Source organism: Penicillium citrinum (assembly GCF_028827155.1).
Source record: "Penicillium citrinum strain IBT 23319 chromosome Unknown utg000005l:1.0-1900146.0:1.0-1900348.0, whole genome shotgun sequence".
Classification (NCBI taxonomy): domain Eukaryota; kingdom Fungi; phylum Ascomycota; class Eurotiomycetes; order Eurotiales; family Aspergillaceae; genus Penicillium; species Penicillium citrinum.
The window spans coordinates 1585768-1605403 of NW_026622690.1; the positions used below are offsets into that span (position 1 = coordinate 1585768).

The window sequence follows — 19636 nt, forward strand, 5'->3', positions numbered from 1 at the left end:
CATGAGTAAGAGGATTGGAATATATTGAGCTCCCAGCCAGTTACATCTTTTTACATCTAGATATTCGCTCATTCCGAGAAAGTAATCAACATGACTTGGCAAATGCCTTTATGAAATTTTGAAATTTCTAAATACAGCGAGAGGAACAAAATGGAAAGCATCAACTCGACGAAGATTGTAGTCAGTGAAATGAAATCAGATACCTCGATATAATTTCCTGCGCTGTCCATTTGAAAACAATTTGAGTGAGTGTTCCCAAACCTATGTACAAAACAGATATCAAAGATTGTTCTAAGTTGGATTAGATGGAAATGTACATTGGTGAGCATAAGTTTGAGTCACACTACTGACCGCTTTTACCTGCTGTCTACTTCAATACACATACCGCCTTCCATATTTATATTTCTACTGCCTTGGCTCGACGGAAAGCACTGCAGAAATAAAAGATAGCCGGCGCAAACTAATGTTACAGCCCTTCACTCCATGTACTGAATTTCCGCTACATGGTCAAGTTTATGTACGGGACAGGATTTCCAAATCATACTGTGAAGCGGAATATGAGACGTAGATGCATTATTGAAAGGTTAAGACAATGTAGTTAACGACAACAATATATGTAGATGATATGGAAATCACTAGATCCCGATCAGTGAAGCATCACATACCTATGCGATATTTCGCTTATACCTATAAGCGAAATACTGACGATGTGAAAGTATGTAGGTTGTTTGAGTTATCTACGATGAAGGAGATAGTTGTGAGGGTGCAAGGCCATGGATTTTTCCTATTTGGGTAATTAACGTGGGACTCAGATTTACGTAGTACTGCTTGGCAAAACGCCATATCTTTATTTTTGTATTGGGTAAACTGGCGTTGGACAAGGTTCTTGCATCCCCGGAGGGGGCGTCTACATAGCCAATGCGCACAAAGCTAGGCTGCATTAGTTTAATTGAACTTTAAATTGAATTGAATCGTAATGCTGAGAGCGGTTTTTTGCCTCGGGAATGTAAAACCAAAAGGGAAAATGTGACCTGGTCGCCTCATGGACTATCAACTCGTCAGATGGTCGTGAGAACCACCGCGCCGAAGGTGTCCAAAGGTGCCAGGAATTTCCGGAGAAAACGCCGGGAATCGTGAGGTATAGAGACCATTTTACAGGTCGGCATCGTCCTCGTCGGGGAGGGGCTGGTTGGCAGCAGCGTCCATCTCCTTGCGGTACTCCTCGAGCTGAGCGTGGTCGACTTGGACCTCGGGGGGAGCAAGAGCGGGGGCGGCGACAAACTCCTGCAAAGATGGTCAGTATTGATATGGCGTTGTATGATCGAAGTTTATCTCGATGTAATTTTTTGTGAGCAACGTACCAGAGCGGCGTTGCCGACGAGCTTGCGAGCGAGCCACAGGAAGGGCTTCTCGAAGTTGTAGTTAGACTTGGCGGAGATATCGTAGTACTGCAGGTTCTTCTTGCGGTGGAAGGTGATGGTCTTGGCCTTGACCTTGCGCTCCTTCACGTCGACCTTGTTACCGCACAGAACAATGGGGATGTTCTCGCAGACACGGACGAGGTCACCTGGAGGTAAAAGTTAGTCTAATGCATTCTGATAAAAGGAGAACCAGTATCTGGTTCTATTTCAATGATTGCGATACGCACGGTGCCAGTTGGGGACGTTCTTGTAGGTGATACGGGAGGTAACATCGAACATGATGATACCGGCCTGGCCGTTGATATAGTAGCCATCACGGAGACCACCGAACTTCTCCTGACCAGCGGTATCCCAGACATCGAACTGAATGGTTCCCAGGTTCTATTGTATATCGAGTTAGTCGGCCGTCATCGGGGCGGGGTTCGGCGGGGCATAGCATACGGTAGTGAAGGTGAGAGGGTGAACTTCGACACCAAGAGTAGCGATGTACTTCTTCTCGAACTCTCCAGTCAAGTGGCGCTTAACGAAGGTGGTCTATGTGATTTGGTTGTGTTAGCGATGGCGTTGCGCGGGTGAGGCGAGCGTTGGGCAGATATTTTCCATCTTTTTGTTGACAAAATGGCGGGGCAAGGGAGGGGAGAGGCGAGTTGAGTTATTCAAAGCGCGATGAGATCCAAGCTGGCATCGAAGGCTCAAGGAAGTCCCCAGGATGATCGCAAAGACGTCGCTATCGCCCCTTTGAGAAAACTGGAGGCTGAAAAAGGATGTGTTTTTTGGAAGTGATCTTCTTTCTCTTACCTTACCAGTACCACCGTCACCGACCAGGACGAGCTTGAAGGTAGGGGGTGCTTGCTCGGTCATTGTGAATTAAAAAAGAGACGGAGAATTATGGGAGGATGGAAGGAGACGGGTCGAACAAGAATGACAACGTTCGATGGAGATTGGTGGTGGGTGGGGGGGAGGAGAAGAAGGAAGGGAAGGGGAATAATAATGCGGTTCGTGCAATTTTTGCCAGCTTAGTCAGCACCAAATGCCCTGTGGCCTGACGTAGTGTTTTTTTGTGGTTTTTTTTTGTCTTTGATAGGGCTATTATTATTGATTAAAGATAATTGAAAGGAAATGGAAATGAAAAATGGAAGACGGTACTGGTTATTTATCAGTCAGATTATTCATCTCTCTCTTTTGGATTTTAATAAAAAAAAAATAGGAGAAAGGGAGAGAGAGAGAGAGAGAGAGAGAGAGAGAGGAATGGTCGGGGACAAGGTACGGCGTTCATTACATTTTACAAGTCTGATCAGACGTCTCCTGTAGTCATGGCAACAGCAAGGAGGTAAAGTACAGTACATACAAAGTACTGTCGGTCTACAAGGGCACAAGATGACATCCCAGTAATCCCCTTCCACCCCAATTGCGTCGAGGGGTGAGTTGTAAATCTAAGTTGACGGTTCCTGATCCACTCTCGTTCTTTCTCTCGATCTTAACCGATACAGCGCGCTGAAGAAAAGGAAATTAAAAATGTTAGTGTGTGGGCATGGTTCTTTGACACAAGATCACTTACTCCTTCGTTCTGCTGAACTGTCTCGGCAACCTTGGTCAGCCGTTGGTGGTTCAGCCAGTTCACGTTCCCAAAGCCCCGAATAGTGTCCCCGGCCTTCAGGCCTGCCTGAGCAGCTGGACTATTCTGTTCCACGCTATTGACCTTGGCAAACGGTGTCCCTAGCGTGCTTGCATCTGCGACGCTGGTCGGTCCGTTCGTGGTTGGCACACTGGTCCCATTTGTAGAAGCAACACCTTGCGTATTTTGTAGTTGGGCGAAATGTGCATGAAGACCTTTCTCGAGATATTTCATTACTTCTTTGTGGTCGTTCTGTAGGCGAATCATCCGGACGCGTGTCGTTCGGACTAAGTTATCGGGGTCAGTAATTATCTCCGCCTGTGTAGTTCCGCATATAATCAGCGACCGGGAAGATTGCTAGCGTACCTTGAGCGATATCAATATCATCACGCGGATATCCATCGAATGTTGTAAGAGTTGATCGCATGCTCACACCGTGCTTCAAGTAAAATATATCAGTTTGGATCGATCTTGTCGGAGGCGGGGTTCATAGCTCTCTCACCGAGTTGAGGACGCTGCTCAGTGCACTCAGTTCCTCCTCGATCCGCTCCTTCTCCTGCATCAACTTCGGCATCGATAACTTCGATGCATCATAAGGGGCGCCTCCGGATGTTGGACCGGAGGCCACTGTCGGGGCGTGAATGTCGTCGTCCATGGGGATGCCCATAGTAGAAGGTGGGGAAGATCAAAGTATCGCCGCGTTATTAAGACTGGGTGGGTCTCGCTTTTTATATAAGCGCTGCCGCCTGGCGCGCTCTCATAGATGTGTACTCGTAGAATGTTACTAGTAAAAGTAGTTAGTATATGTTTTTGTAAAGATGAGAGATATCTCTCAACGGTATACTGCAATATGTGTTGGTCCGTCATGTCTTCTTTCTAAGTGTAGCTCAGGTGTGATGACTCGCTCAGGCTATTGATATTAGGTCTTATAGTAGTTTTAAGATGTACTATCGACTTACTAACTATTACTTTGTAGAGCAGTAAGACTGCCTATGAATCTATTATGCTTTTTAGTGGTAGTAATAAGGGACATTCGGAAACGTTAGGTTATACCAGCCTGCCCTAGTATTTCATGCAGTCTTCTCTCTATAGTACGACCAACGACTCAACACTGCTTGGACAAACAATTTTTCCCTCCTTCATTTCTCTCTGATATTACGACCTGCAGTCCCACCCAACATTTCTTCCAAGTCAAATTGCAGCGGTACATCCCTGCTATGAGCCTATCGACCCGGTTTCAATCTCACCTGTTGAGTTGCCTCGCGCCATGACGTACGTACATGGATGAGATTCAAAAGGGCCAGACTCCCAAACACAATCAGCTACCTGAAGTCATGATGGCCGTCTCACACTCTCATGGACTAAAACAGTGTCCGATTTGCCGATCAAATGCGATTTTCCTTTATTGGCGTGCTCCATCGCAACTGCCAAACGATGAGGTTGATTTTGTACTCGGTAGTTTGTTGTTGGAGATTTCCTCGTCCACCTTGCAATCCCCCCCTCCTCATGACATTTGGTGCCAAATTACAGAATACCATTCCCGGGCTGCTACCCTAAAGACGCAATGGCCGGCGAAGATACCGCAGAGAATATGAGGCCGCTGCTGGGCGAGGAGGATATGCCAGAGGAAGGCTCCAACGAGCTGGATGATGATCTCTCAACAGAAAAAGCCGCAACACTACCCTTCAAGCGATGGATGAACAGTTTTCGTATACGCAAGCGAATTCCACCGACGATTCCCGAAAGAGTCGTGGAGGGCTGGCAAGACTTGTCACAACCGGATATTGCGACGGAGAACCGGACACAACTCCACGACTCAACCCAGGAGCAACGCTGGGAGATATCTTCTGGGCAATCCTCACATCTAGGGACTGTTAAGACTGCCACTATGAGTACTGCGAGCCAAAGTGTGGCGAGGTCTCGAGCCAACACCCAAAGCACAACCAACCAAAGCACTGCATCAGAAGTACGAGTTTCGGCAGACAGCTCTCGACCAACATCAGGCAGCCCAGTGGATGAAGCGGCGGATCAGCGTGCGATGAAAAGGCGCCAGCTTCTTCAAGAAGTGGTTTCAACTGAAGCAGACTATGTGCAAGGTCTGACTGCACTTGCAGGGGTAACTTGTCCAAAGGCACGACGAGGGATGTTTGTTTAACTAACCTGGAATGCTTAGATACTCCCGATGCTGCACATCAGACCTCAGATATATTATAATATTCTAAAAATCCGCGAGATTCATGAATGCTTCTTGGCACAGCTTCAAACAATCTCGCCCATGTCGGCTGGTCCGATTCCAGACGCTGCTTCAGATTTCGTTTCTCGAGGTCTTACGAAGCGACTAGGCACCATGGATCTGAGGGGCCTGAAAGCGCTTAACAATCGATCACTAAGAACCCGAAAGTTCAAGAAAGAATTTGACCGACATCTGAAGACTCTTGTTGCAGAGCCGATGGAATGTCTTGAAGTCGTACGCGAAATCGACAAATTGGTAAGCCATGGTCTACAAATCTGGTTCTGAACCACTTCAAAGCTGACCATAAGGACTCAGTCACTTTCTTTTTCCGTATACGAAGAGTTTTGTAGTAACTATGAGCTTCTAACACAAGATGTGGCCATCCTCCGCCGTCCAATATCCAACTGGGCAGTGTTTGAGCAGGGTATTGAAGCTTTGTCCAAGTCAGTTGCGTCTACAGAGGCCCGGAAGCATGAAGATAATCGCTCAATGTTGATGAATGACTTGATGATCAAGGTACGCCGTCCCGTGGGTCACAGTATGTACTGCATGAGGCGCTAATAATCAATTAGCCGATTCAACGTCTTTGCAAATATCCACTTCTCCTACAAGACCTCCTTCGAAGCATCCCTATTGGTGACTGTCCAACCTCACATAATGAGATACGCCAAGTATTGGAAAGCCTGCGTATCATGGTTGCACGGATTAACTCAGCAACTGGCAATCCTGTCAATAAAGATCGCATTCATAAAACGATACTGCTTCAAGCGAAAATTGATTTCTCCGAGACGGTACGTGCATCGTCATCTCAGGAGTGCGACGGCTGCGTAATAATTTAACATGAATAGGAGATTCTTCAGGATGTATATAGAGAGCTTGGCCCTATGACTTTATGTGGTGTTCTGCATGTTGCCTACAAGACGCGAGAGCAGACAATTGGAGACTTCATGGTCTGCGTTCTTTTCAGCTGCTATTTTCTTTTGGCCAAAGGCAACGATGACTCCCGGCGACTGAAAGCTGTCGCCTGTATCTACATAGATGACCTGAAAATGGACACCGTCCAGAATGGCCGAGGTATGATAGCCACACTTGAAAAACTGGAAACTCACGCTGAGCCGATCTAATATTTCCTAGGTCTCTTTTGCTACGGATGCCCATACTCATGGAAATTAATTTTCCATGAGCAGGAAGATAATTTCGAGTTTGTTCTGAGTGCATCATCTGCTGTGGAAGAGAGGCATTGGAAAACCGAAATACTGCGGTCTTCCGCCTCCCTGGGCGAAATGGCCAGACCGGGCGGTGCATGGGATCCAAGACGGTATTCCTTTGTCAATATCGCTTTGGTACCTTTGGATCGAATACAGTATGCGGTCTCCTCACTCGCTCGCAGATCATCTATGGATTCCATGTCAATTGCGCGCAAGTGTGACATTCAACAGGTTGTGATCAAGAAGACACACTACCCCAACAGCCACGATGAACCAGCAAACCCACCCAGGAGCGAGATTGAAAGGCTCAAGACACAGGTCATACGTAGCACGTCAACCATCACGGCTCGACGAATTGATCGGGTTCGTTTGGAGAAGACAATCGCGAATATTTATACACGCGACGTGCTACCGTTTCCGGGCATGGTGCTAGCTCGAGGGGAGTCGTTCCGACATGGCTCTCTCATGAGACGTCTCAGCTTCCACGGAGGTTTCAACCGGAGACCAATTTCCTTGAGTACAGCCCACACAGGACCGATTCTCACCGATGGGACACCCGTCGACGAGTACAATTGCGAGGGAAAGGAATCGATAACAGGTCACGATGGGTGCGACGAGCAGCAATCATATTCGCCGGCGACGGAGTACAGGTCATCCAAATCCCCCAATTTTCCCAAAACACCCACAGCAATGTCCGGTCGATCCAAAACTCTCCGACTTCGAGGCTCGAGAAAGCAGCTGGGTTCAGTAGCCAGTTCGCCGCGCAGCGAGAAGCGCTCCAGTCAAGGCAGTGCTGAGCTATCTCCTACGCGAAAGAAATGGAGCTCACCCTTGAGCTTGTTCGGTGCTCTCTCACCGAAGGGACCAAAACACGACACACAACGGGGCTTTGGACTAGGGGGTGCTGGAGTTAGATGAAGGTGGGGATCATGGATCATGGCCAGGATTTATCTGGCAGTTTCGAGAAAGAGTGGAGGCAGAGATGAACAGGGGGCGCATTATTATTAGCTTGGCACAACGTAATGGCGGGGGCCTACTGTAGAAACAAAAGCAATTGAATCAGCTTTCCCCACTAAAGCATCGCAAAAACAACAAGTAGATGACGTTGGAGCAAGCAGGGAGGAGCCCAAAGAGGAAATCCCACACCTGATGACACGAGCTCGGCGGATGACGTCACATGCCATCATCGTGCTTTTAAACCTCCCCGCCGCCACTTTGACTTCCTTCTGCTTCAAATCATTCATCTCTATCTTTAATCAAACAATTCACACCAATTGAACTTCAAAATGGCTCGCGGAAACGACACTGCCACCAAGGTTTTCTACAAGGGAAAGTCTGAGGACTTTATCGTCTTCGTCGATGACGTTGAGATTCTGAAGAAGTGGAAGAATGACCGCAGCATCCCACTTGCTGATGTTGTGAACGGCTGGAAGATCTTCGTTACACACCGGTAAGCTTTACCTCAGCTATCAATGCTTTTGAGCTTGTGTTTATGCGGGGGGGTATGTTTAACTAATTTGGAAATAGTCACGGTGCCCAAGGTATCATGGATGGTGCCTCCAAGTCCATCCTTGCTGATGAGTTTGGCTCGGAGAAGGAGGATGATTGCATTGTTAAGATTCTGGAGAATGGAGAGTACCAGAACATTACTGTGAGTGCATGAAGACCTTCCAATTAATATTGAAATACATATACTAATAAGTCATCAGTCCCGCGAGCGCGAGGGAGGCAAGAATGACGCCAACGGTTCCCGTTAAATGCGAGTTGTATTCCACACTGATGGAACGAAACGCACTGCACCTTCCTGCATTAGAACCTCATGCTATGTCCGAGATTTCCTCTCTACGTGGCTGAAATTACCATGCCATTGGCTGCCACCTCATGTAATGCAGTGCAGCAGAATCGTCATTGATAACGAGCTCGGTTATTAAAGATGCGGAGGATGCATGTCAAGCTCCACAATGGGTTTATGTTCACCCAGAAGACAGGCTACGATACCTGATATTATGACATAACGAATGACGGGCTATGGAACTCGTCAGATACTAAATACCAAAAAAAAAATTTCAAACTTCACATATTCCAACAGGTAGTAGCACGGTTGAATAGTAGATCTTTGGGCTTCGACCTCGAATGGGCGTCATAATTGATGACTTCCGGTAGAATTTGCCCATCATTTGAGGGCAGTACTCGACATATAGCGATAATGTGGAATATTATTGTACACTCGTATGCCTGCTAGCCAGGTCAGGATGGCGGCTATTACGTCTGGTATTCACACAATGCACCCATGCAGTACATTTCCAAAAATGGAAGAAGGTTCGTTCATATAATTGTAGCATCAGTCGCGAGTACTCAGCCAAGTATGGCTTAAACAGGAACCAGGCCACCTCAGGAGTAATAGGATCTGCTAAATTAATCTCAAAATTATAATATCTCAGATCCATGGATGTAGAGTTGAATGACATTCGTAATATCATAATAATATATTTACACTTATATAGTAGTAAAAGGTCTTGGCCATCTGACACTATTCTACAGTGTCTTCCAAATGCGCATCCACAGCACCATGCGGCCCTTGTGGAAGTATATTATTTCTCCTCTGCTGAACCCATTTCCCCAAAATAGTCCAAACAGCCTCTTTCTCTGCAAAACTCATCCCAGCAGCCAAAGCACTGGTTGTAGTCGCAACAAAGACAGGTGCGCCACCCCAGTCAGAACCATCTACACGGCCCATATTTTCAGTCTCATCTTGCCATCCATATTTAAACTCCTCCTTCCGAATAGCTCGCCCGTGCCTCACTCGCCAGATAGCTTCCCAGATACTCTTACCAACAAGACACACCGCTTCCGGCCGCTGAGCTGCAACTTTTGCTTCGAGAATGGGTACACCCGCGTTCATCTCGGCCTTGGTCAACATGCTAGCGTCTCGAGTTGGTCGTTCCACGATATTCGTGTTGCCGATGTTATACAGTTCTGGGAGCTTGTATGTGTCTGATGGTGGATGGCGGATTGGTGTGATACCGGAGGCATGGAGGAGTTTCCAGAAGAGGTTGGACGGGTGTGCGTAGGCGTGCCCGGTTGTTCCTGTTAGGGTTCCCGGGTTCACGCCTACCAAAAGTAGCGTTAGGTTTGCCGGAATAGTGTCTCGGAGAAGAGAGTCTGCGGCAGTTGAGGGGGTTGCAGGTGGGGACCGCTTGCGTCGACGAGGTCTTTTTGCGGGAGAATCTGATGTTGTCGTAGTGGACATTGTAGACGAGGAGCGAGAGCGTGTCATGCGAGTGCTTGATTGAGGGTGGATTGTTGTAGCAGAGACTGATTCGGAGATTGTTGTGTTGGTTCTTTGGCGCTTGTGACTAGCAGGTTTAGTAGATGACTCTGTGGCCATGTCCGTCGAGTGTAAGAATCGATTGAGCTTGCCATTAAAGCTGGTGATTCTGTTGGCGGGACCGTTTTCTGTATTTGGATTGATGTCATTTTGCAAATCCGAGCAGTTTTCTGGTGAATTGCCAGGCGATTGCATTTTGATAAATATGTATGAAGGAGGCTAGATTTTATCATCTGTTTGGTCAGTAAGTTCTGTTCGTGTTGGATGAGTCAATCGGAGACAGCGCTGCTGTTGACATCGTAGTACATCACGTGCCATGTGGCAAACGTCGATTTGTTATGCTCAGTACATATGTGACAAGTTAATGGATATATTTGAAATTAGCATCCAAGCTGCCAATACCGAGGAGGGGAATTGAATATGTTAGCGGTGATGATGACGATGCATACAGGAGGAAGTGATGGAGGTGCAGGTGTGATGCTCTAGTTAGTTAGGTGACTTACATGGAGGCCTGAGGAACCAGGCGTCAACACATGCATCGCTAACTACTAGCATAGGTATACTACCTAGGATAGGTATCCATAGTATGTAATGTGCAATTTAATTGCATTGTAAGCGGAGGAAGAGGAGAAAGGTCTATCTCACGTGCAGAAACTTAGCGTCAGATGAGTTTAATATTAGTAGAAGTAACATGCCCATGTTACTTCTAACATCAGGTGATGTCTAGAATTAACTATAGGTTCATTGTTCATTACTATATACATGTATATATTTGATCTGCGTCTGGAATGATCATGGTGCCAGACCGAACGTTCCAGTGGTTATTATGCTTTGAGCAACCCTGACCTCTTTGGTAAAGTCCAGGGCTCGGGACAGACAACCTGTGGAGAATGTTAGGACTGGCGACAGGGAAACCTCTTGTCAAAAATAAAGGAAATAGAACATACCTCTCCTTCGCTATACGCCCAAAAGTATACCCCAATGCCGACCAAGTAGTATAATGCGGGGTCAGTACCCTGGTATAGTAAAGCTGCAAATAATGCGCTGAGAGGATAAACGACTAGTCGAATCTCGATGCTGCGATGTGGAAATGTTCCAGCGAGAGATTTTAAAGGCCATTCCCAGGCCAAACCAATGAGGCCCATTAACAGATTTAATATTTGGAGGACAGGAACTGGCGCGACAGCTGCATCGAGGTTCTTGGAGATGAAATCCCAAAAGACCTTTGGCCATATAAAGCATTCAATCGCACTGGCGATTTGGTCTATCATGCATTAGCTTCTATGCGCAAGTTCGGAGCTTCTCAGGCTAAGATCATTGATACATACAAGCTGATGCCACGAGTATAATTAATCGCCCCCAGTGATTCTTGATCAGCCTGCCCATGGTGATGGATTATGTAGAGTTTTGAGTTGTTGTAGCTCGGCCTTTCGTCCAGCGAAAGATTATGATAGCGACTTTCAACGACGCTCAAAGTTGGGCGCTTAAGAGGTCGTTAGAACGCAACCCGTTATCCATATGCTTCGTTCCGTAGTATTTTCTTTTTGAAGAGATATAGTACCAAGGACCGTGATTGATATTGGATCTACGACCTTGTCATGATGATGAGGTATAGAATGGCATGATAGAGATCAAATTCTGGGTTGCGACTCGGAGGGGATGCTGCAATCCAAGCGGGGAGGGAAGAGAATACATTCTATACTTAGGCCCGCACGGTCAACTGCAGACAAATCATCGCGGACAAGGACAAGCTACGAAGGACCTTGCAATGCGCCAAAAATTGATCAATGCACGCTTGGTGACCTTTGACGGGCGGGATTCTCAAGAATAGCAGACTAGGATGTGATCCGCACAGATGCATATAGGCGCTGGGGGCCAATCAATGCCTTCGATAGCACTTCATCCTCGACATCCCCTCATCGAGAAATTCTTCATCAGGGTTGATGTGCGGTGTGATTGGGAGATGGGTGATGTGACGGTGCGGATAGCAATGCGGCCGTCAACAAATCAGAAGCCACGAGGTTGTGACTTGGCGTGACGAGCTGCATCTAGCAGCACGCGCTTCCAGTGAGGGGGGTTGGGGTTTCACGCACATTCAGATTGTCAACCGTGGCTGTCTTGAGTGAATTTGGTTATAGCCCTGCTTGTGCTGCCAGTACCACCGCAGAAACGGGGAGTGATTGCGACAAGGCGGAGTCAGATGACCAAGCAAGCCCTGATGATCCTATTTGACTATGAGGACCAGGTCTTTGTTCCATATTCGCTTTCTTACTGACATTGACATCTGAACAGATGAGTCAAAAATCTCTTCCGGTATTCCTGTGTAATTTGAACCAAGGAACGGGCTTGTGATAGCAAATATGATATGCAATATGTAGGATGCCAAGTGGACCGTCATTGTCATATGTAGTAAGCTGGAATGAGAATGGAGAACTCAAGATAGCGGGATAATCATACCACAACATCAGTAGAGGTAAATCTATAATTGGAATTTCTCTGGACTCAATACCTCACATCAGGATCCAATTCAAGGCCTGAATAGAATGATGGACCCTCCTCACCGACTCGTATTGCCCCGGAGTTCCCGTGTGACGATGGCTGGCGGCTGCAGAATGCATTTAATAGGCCAGTGCTAAAAGAACGCTTTGCTTTAGCTTCAGTTGGCGCTGGCCAGTCACCAGCCTCTCTATTATTCACTAGCATGGATTTTCCTTTTCGCTCTGTTCGGAGACTTCCTCTAACAGTCTGGTACGGGGTCGTGATATGTTGTTTTCTATACATACATAGAAGCGTTGCCCCGCCTAATGAGCTGCCCGAATGGAACATAGCTCCGTCTTGCCTGCAACTAAGAGCATATAATTTTGAAATTCTAGGATCGTTTGAATATATTCTCGCTAATCAAAGCGTATTTCGTAACCCCCCTACACTGTCGATCAAAATGAAAATATTCAGCCTGCCTCGACCCACACCTGTAGTACTATCACGAATTTACTAGTCGCAGTATGAGATCACTGTGGGCTGCCACGTTCAACGCAATTCAACATTGTCAAGAATACATACATACTGCCAAGGCCATCGAGCATATTATTTCAGAGTTCTTTGAAACGGAGCCAAGAAGAAAGATAGAATTAGAACATAAGATATGGCAAGATTTGACGAGCCTGGATCAGAAGTTGTCAAATGGCGAGCACCAGCCTCTTGTTATTTCGGGGCCACTTGGAACTATCACATCCATCAGTAACCATTCAAAAGTCGTGCGAGTAAAAGGAGATTCTTAGAGCACAGACGTAGCAGAGTTTAGTCGATTGGACTAGAAAGCCACTGGCGTTCTCGGTTGTTGTGCCCGCCAGAAGCGATGTAATTATAGATCGGGCCCCCCTCCCCTGCAGGTAAAACCACAACGCTGGGATTCTCAACCTCCATCGGACTGCATTCTTGTCTTTACACATCCTGCTATCCTGTCCAATCTATGGTCGCTCGACATCAAAGTCCTTTACAACGTCAATCAAGTCACTCGAAATCTACGGTGTTTTCAGACACATAGTTTAATACCCTTGGAACAGGTCGCTAAGCCAACGACGGGCTTTTCGTGCCTCGCGCCCTACTACATAAAAGTTGCTCAAAGACTTCAAGTTGTCGCACTAAGAAGCCTGGACCTTAAGGCTTCAAACTCCAATACTACGGCCGTCAGTGTTAGGAGAAGCAACTGCTGATTCTTTCTGTCAATAATAACGTCCCTCGGTCGGGAGAAGTGTTGGAGTCCGTACCAGGTTCATGGAGAAGCGACGACGCCGACGAATTAATACCAACCTACGCTGTGACTGAACCAGCACTTTTCGCTAGAACACAACGGAATCATAAGGGGAAAGCATCTACCTTGGTTTCCTCGAGCGAGAGTTACCATCGGGAGACTTAGGTTGCTGGTCAACCGTCACGCTCGTCACTCCTTTAATATACGGAGTCGTCGCTGGCCGACGTCCTTTGCCAATATTCCAAGCCGGCAAAATGGCCGCTTCTAATGATACTTGGCTTCAAAGGTTCGATTTGACGCCTTCAAAAATTGTATTTTATGTCGGATTCTGGGGGGTCCATATTGGCATTTTTGCCCTGGGTTGGTAAGTTGTCATATCCATCATGAACCGACGGATCTGGGATTAATGAAAGGCTAGGTATTTACAAGCTGTCAATACAAAACTAGCGGCCCTGAATGTCCTCAAGTACTCTGTGTGGATGTCCCGAGGTGCCGGCCTTGTGCTCTCAGTTGATGCGACTCTGATTCTTTTGCCAATGTGCCGGAATGTCTTGCGATGGATTAGGCCTCAAATACGGTGGCTCCCCTTGGACGAATCAGCCTGGTTTCATAGACAAGTCGCATATTCCTTACTGGTATTCTCTGGAATTCATACTGCTGCCCACTATGTGAAGTAAGATATCACCAGTATCACCCTATCGTACTATGGCTAACATAGACCAGCTTTTACAACATCGAGAAGAATCAGATTCGCCCTGAGCTTGCTGTTCAAATCCATTATACACAAGCCGCGGGTATCACAGGTCATGTCATGCTATTGTGCATGCTGTTAATGTATACCACCGCTCATCATCGCATCCGCCAGCAGGCTTACGAAACCTTCTGGTACACGCATCATCTTTTTATTCCATTCATGCTGGCCTTATATACCCATGCTACCGGATGCTTCGTACGCGATACCGCGGAGCCATTCTCGCCATTTGCAGGCCAAGGCTTCTGGGACCATTGCCTGGGATATGAGGGGTGGAGATGGGAACTTGCAGGAGCAGCTCTATACCTCTGCGAACGACTCTATCGAGAAATCCGCTCTCGCCGAGAAACAGTGATCACCAAGGTCATTCGTCATCCATACGGTATGTCTCAAGAGTCTATGGTATCTATGAACTTGGCTAATCCATGGAATAGCTGCGATGGAGATTCAATTCTACAAGCCAAGCATGAAATACAAGGCCGGCCAATGGCTATTCCTTCAGGTCCCCGATGTATCAAGTACCCAGTGGCACCCTTTCACGATCACCTCCTGTCCTTTTGATGAATATGTCAGTGTCCACGTACGTCAAGTGGGTGATTTTACACGAGCGCTAGGTGATGCACTCGGATGCGGTCCTGCGCAGGCCCGAGATCTTGAAGGTCTCGATCCAATGGGAATGTACGAAGTTGCTCTACAAAACGGGCAGATGATGCCGAAGCTTCGTATCGATGGACCATATGGTGCTCCGGCGGAGGATGTCTTCGAGAACGAAATTGCTGTACTCATTGGGACAGGCATCGGCGTCACACCCTGGGCATCGATATTGAAAAACATTTGGCACCTGCGCTCTCGACCCAATCCCCCGCGTCGATTGCGCCGTGTCGAGTTCATCTGGATTTGCAAGGATACATCTTCCTTCGAATGGTTTCAAGCTCTTCTGTCTTCTCTTGAATCGCAGTCGGCCTCAACAGCTGCCTCAGAAGGAAGTGCCGAATTCTTGCGCATCCATACCTATCTCACGCAACGCTTGGACGATAACACAGCGGCAAATATCTACCTGAACTCCGTTGGTCAAGCCCTAGACCCTTTGACTGAACTGCGAAGTCGTACAAATTTCGGTCGTCCCGATTTCAAGCGGCTGTTTACAGCCATGCGCCATGGCCTGCTTGATCAAACATATATGAGAGGCCTGCAGAGTGCATCGACCACCGAAATCGGTGTGTATTTCTGTGGTCCAAATGTGGCAGCCAGGCAGATAGACGATGCTGCTAAGGCTTCATCAACAAAGGATGTCCGATTCAAGTTCTGGAAAGAACACTTTTGATGTTGGAGTTTGGATTTCAGATTAATTGTACCAGATGCGATACCCTTTATCACGAACGAAATTATGAGTCACGACTTTCCCTCGCTCTTCTGTTGCTAGAATTAAAGCTTATAACCCTTACTGTGCGGAGTTCACGGTGCGTTCGACAGTACGCTATCCTTGTACCAACGACGGCAGACTTCGATACTGAATCTATTGTATTTGGACAGTAAATTTGTTCCTTATTATATGAATTTTAAGCCATAAGAGTTATGTACAAACCCCCAGCCGGGAGTTATAAAGGCAGCGTCATGCCCATTCGAGTAAATTCATTCCATCGAGGATACTCCTTAATGGTCGATGGTAGCTTGAGCATGATCGTTGTCGCCCGAAGAAGAATGTCCATAGTCGACGTTGTCTTGTCTATTTGCAAGCGCATTCTGGATTTTATCTTCGATGTCCACATGAATGCGCAGTTGCTTCTCCGTCATTGTACGGTACAGCGAATAAAGGTCTTCGAAAATAAAGCCAGAAGACTTTGACTTGCCCTGAATGATTCGATGGACTTTCTCGTCTTGAAGATGTTGAAAAGCTAACATGAAAAGTTGCTTTGACCATGGACATGCTCGAATAGCACGATAAAACACAGCCTTTGCTGCACCGATATCTTGTGTGTGGTAGACCTCGAAGATAATGTAGAGTTTCCAGATCATGATGTTAGTTCGTGCACTGCCTGTGCTGAGTCTGGTGTGCATGTTTCGAATACCGGACCTCAATGAGCCCGAATCTGAATCGTCGCCAAGGGCTCTTTCAAATGCACCGCGCACTGAATGTTTAGTCGATCCAGCCCAAATCGGACGGCATAGTTCTGACCATATGGAGAGCAAATGAGTCGTGACGGGCGCGGATTGGACGGCGGTAAGTGATAATGTAGAATCATTTTCAAGTTTGAACCGAGTTTTTGGATCTGCTGCGAGCAGGTGAACATTGCGAATGCGATCAAGGATATTGAAACGAGATTCATTCCAGGTGAAGAGAGAGAGGAATATTGTATTATGAGGGAACAAGGAGATACTCTCTTGGAGAATGTCGCGAATCTCAATTGGGGTCAGACGGGAGAATTTCATCCGGTGATTGAAAAACACGAGCCTGGCCCGGGCTTGGTGCAAAAGCTCCGTAACATACGACTTGTGTTTCCGGTCCTCAATTCGGAGATCACTGAGTCTGAGTACCGCAGACGAATATGCATCAAGTGCTGTCTGGATGGGATATTTCTCAACAAAGAGTAGCAGGGCAAGGCAATCTGTAAATGCCACAAAAGAATGAAGCTTCCCCAAGCCAATTGAGCGCGCCTGATATTCTCGTAGGAACTGGCAAATTGTTAAAATGCGAAGATACTGTGGGGAGGAGGGCTTTTCTGCTTACCGATTGGACTTGAACCGTAGATGTTGGGTTGGAGGGCTTGCTGGGCGATTCGATATTGGCGTACACAGATGTATCTATGCTCCGTAAGGGAATCGCATGCAATACGTAAGAGGCCCGAGAATTATCGTTCTGGCGAAGTAGTTCCCAAATCCAAGAGTTCCAAAGAATCCCCACCTCAACGTTTGTGTCCTCTGGAAGCTGCTGACTCCAGGAGATTGAGCTTGACCAGACCTGAGCAGCAGCACTTGGCGAATTATTTCGCCATTCTATCAAAGCCAGGGCGTTGCAAACCCTAAGACTGGATGTCCACTTCTTGAGTAAGGTCTTCGCATATTTCTTTGCTTTGATAGGTGACGATGCGAGTATAAGTGCAAGAGTATACTCGGCTAATTCTTCATCGAATCCTTCGCGGGAACTACCACGCTCCACCAGAGTCCGCAGTGTCATCTGCACCCATTCTGTATCAAGGACCGAAGATTCAGGGGACTGGGAGCTTTCACGCCATGAAAAAAATGAGTCAAACCAGTCATTGGGATCAGCGAAAAGCGTACATGTTGTATGCGCAAAATTGGAACTTGGAAAGTGGAGAGGCGAAGTCGATTGCTCATTATCGGCCGTCCAACGGGTAAGGCGAGGCTCCACATGGTCCATGGACTCGTTCCTGATGAAGTTATCGCCAGCCCACAAACGTGTTGTTGGTGAGCTTTTTGGCCTTGTGAAATGTGGCAATTGACAAAAGTATAGAAAGCTGTCGACCAACTCATCGACGCAGTCAAAATTTTGGAACAGCTTCAGCATGTGAGCTAAGTCGGAGAAGAGAACCACAGAGTATGGATCATCTACATATTGCTCCTGATCGTCCCCATTTTCAACAAATCGAAGTTGATCTAGAGTCCGAGATGGCAGCCGGAATGCTTGTGTGCGTTCGCTCTCGGTCTCTTCCCAAGATTCCATTAGCAACGAGGGTTCAATGCAATGGCGCAATATATGAAGAGGATAGACATGATGATTGCTTGCTTGGCCGGTAACCGAGCCTCGCCATGTCAACGACCCTTTCTCACCGAGACGCGGTAGCTCTCCTTCCCAATAATCGCGAAAGGAAGTGGAGACTACATGCTCTTCTACTTTCTCAGACAGTGATTCCGGCTTAAAGCACACAAACTCGAGTACTGCTTGCCAAAGGCCCACTGCAAGTTCCAGATACCCAGCTTCACGAAGAAAGAGAGTCATACGAAGGAACAAGTAGCATTGTATTTGATGCCGGGAGGTGTTCGAAGTGACTGATGCATTCAGATTGAGGCATTCGGTGAAGGTTACCGTTAGGCGTTCAAAATCGAAATTTTGAAAGTCAGTTTGACGGAAATTGAGATAGCTGATCCAGAGGCTAATGCATTCCGGACTTTCACGTAGGGCTTTATTCCATTCGTCAAGTAGCTTTTTCGTATCCCACAGGCATGCACATTCTTGAAGTCTTCCCAGAATCAGTCGGTGCTTATGGGGACTGCCAACGCATTGTTTGATTCCCTTTTCGTATAGTGATAACTTCACGTCTGCCACACTTTGTTGCTCATTATATGTCAATGGGCGCAAGTCATCATCACCGAGAATCAAAAGCTCTTGGTGATGAATCAATCTTAGCCACCCGGAAACGTCTGTAGGGTCGTTGTGCACCGCCCGTGTTAGTTCCGCATGAAGAGCTTTCCGTTCGCCTAGAGAGCCCTGATTTTCGTTTCCGTTATCTTCATCAATTTCCATATACCGAGGAATAACGTCCTCCTCTTTTGCCTTTCCATGAATCGAGCGATATCCATGGCGTTCATCACCAGAATCCTCGTTCTGGGGTGCCCCATTTATTCCATCCGGCATCGCAGGCTCGAGGGAGACAAAGTCCTGCTCGATCTCGCCGGCATGTGGAGAATCATCATCAACTTTCACCCGGAAAAGCCGAACAGGTCGAGAAACACGTTTAGACAAGGATTTAGCAGATTTGAATGAATTCGAAGACAGCGAATCCTTCATCCGCAAGACCAGACTATCACTGTCCAAATGATCTCGATCAATCCGGTACCGCGGATCAGCTCCCAGAACCTGACCACGACCACTTCGTCGGTATGTGGGTACAGCATAGCGATGTGTAGTACCGTATACTAAGTTGTGTCTATCACCTTTCAAATCGATGACAAAGAGGTCCCCTGCTGGATCATCGGTCCGAGTGGAACGCTCATTTGCAATGCTTGCAACCGTATTTTCATGCGCTCTGCGTTTCCCCATCTCCGTTTGCGGAATATCCGACGTGATCTTTAGCAATGCCATGGTCTCGATGGGTGGTAGGGCGGGGAGAACGTGAACGACAACGTTTATCAGATGATCTTTGTCGCCCTCTTCGTTCGGACTGGCGTGGCGAGCGTGAGCGTCCTTCACCATGTCGACGACTTCTGTGGCGAGATTTTCGATCATCCTGTGGTCTGTCGGGCCTCCTTTCAGGCCGAATGTCGTGAGAGGACAATATGGGAGCTTTGAAGCTTGAGAACTTGGGGACGGACTTCCTGTCCTGCGATAATCGATTAGTTGGAGGTTATTTCTATTACTTATAATTCAGAC

At 47.2% G+C, this 19636-nt stretch overlaps 8 protein-coding genes across 8 annotated transcripts; 3 read left to right on the forward strand and 5 right to left on the reverse strand.

The window, feature by feature from the left end:
* Window positions 1-1152: 1152 nt before the first annotated feature.
* N7469_006430 (Ran family GTP-binding nuclear protein) lies at window positions 1153-2282 on the reverse strand (the record flags this gene model as incomplete). Its single annotated transcript, XM_056645348.1, has 5 exons — window positions 1153-1284; window positions 1362-1567; window positions 1649-1802; window positions 1863-1955; window positions 2220-2282. The coding sequence occupies 5 exons, from the start codon at window positions 2280-2282 to the stop codon at window positions 1153-1155; spliced, it is 648 nt and encodes a 215-aa protein (XP_056500586.1).
* Window positions 2283-2783: 501 nt separating this feature from the next.
* On the reverse strand, window positions 2784-3703 carry N7469_006431 (putative 26S proteasome non-ATPase regulatory subunit Nas2; the record flags this gene model as incomplete). The annotated part of the gene is made up of 4 exons (XM_056645349.1): window positions 2784-2915; window positions 2980-3323; window positions 3403-3475; window positions 3539-3703. The coding sequence occupies 4 exons, from the start codon at window positions 3701-3703 to the stop codon at window positions 2784-2786; spliced, it is 714 nt and encodes a 237-aa protein (XP_056500587.1).
* Window positions 3704-4600: 897 nt separating this feature from the next.
* N7469_006432 (putative Rho guanyl nucleotide exchange factor) lies at window positions 4601-7395 on the forward strand (the record flags this gene model as incomplete). Its single annotated transcript, XM_056645350.1, has 6 exons — window positions 4601-5152; window positions 5210-5524; window positions 5585-5785; window positions 5842-6060; window positions 6118-6343; window positions 6404-7395. 6 exons carry the CDS (start codon window positions 4601-4603, stop codon window positions 7393-7395), a joined length of 2505 nt encoding a protein of 834 aa, XP_056500588.1.
* A 368-nt stretch (window positions 7396-7763) lies between these two features.
* Window positions 7764-8234, forward strand: N7469_006433 (SBDS family protein; the record flags this gene model as incomplete). The annotated part of the gene is made up of 3 exons (XM_056645351.1): window positions 7764-7927; window positions 8005-8128; window positions 8187-8234. 3 exons carry the CDS (start codon window positions 7764-7766, stop codon window positions 8232-8234), a joined length of 336 nt encoding a protein of 111 aa, XP_056500589.1.
* A 773-nt stretch (window positions 8235-9007) lies between these two features.
* On the reverse strand, window positions 9008-10000 carry N7469_006434 (mismatch-specific DNA-glycosylase; the record flags this gene model as incomplete). Its single annotated transcript, XM_056645352.1, has 1 exon — window positions 9008-10000. One exon carries the CDS (start codon window positions 9998-10000, stop codon window positions 9008-9010), a length of 993 nt encoding a protein of 330 aa, XP_056500590.1.
* A 629-nt stretch (window positions 10001-10629) lies between these two features.
* N7469_006435 (uncharacterized protein) lies at window positions 10630-11191 on the reverse strand (the record flags this gene model as incomplete). The annotated part of the gene is made up of 3 exons (XM_056645353.1): window positions 10630-10686; window positions 10753-11069; window positions 11134-11191. The coding sequence occupies 3 exons, from the start codon at window positions 11189-11191 to the stop codon at window positions 10630-10632; spliced, it is 432 nt and encodes a 143-aa protein (XP_056500591.1).
* Window positions 11192-13810: 2619 nt separating this feature from the next.
* Window positions 13811-15631, forward strand: N7469_006436 (putative NADPH oxidase (NoxA); the record flags this gene model as incomplete). Its single annotated transcript, XM_056645354.1, has 4 exons — window positions 13811-13920; window positions 13975-14229; window positions 14280-14689; window positions 14742-15631. 4 exons carry the CDS (start codon window positions 13811-13813, stop codon window positions 15629-15631), a joined length of 1665 nt encoding a protein of 554 aa, XP_056500592.1.
* A 329-nt stretch (window positions 15632-15960) lies between these two features.
* N7469_006437 (uncharacterized protein) lies at window positions 15961-19492 on the reverse strand (the record flags this gene model as incomplete). The annotated part of the gene is made up of 2 exons (XM_056645355.1): window positions 15961-16980; window positions 17036-19492. 2 exons carry the CDS (start codon window positions 19490-19492, stop codon window positions 15961-15963), a joined length of 3477 nt encoding a protein of 1158 aa, XP_056500593.1.
* Between the last annotated feature and the right edge of the window lie 144 nt (window positions 19493-19636).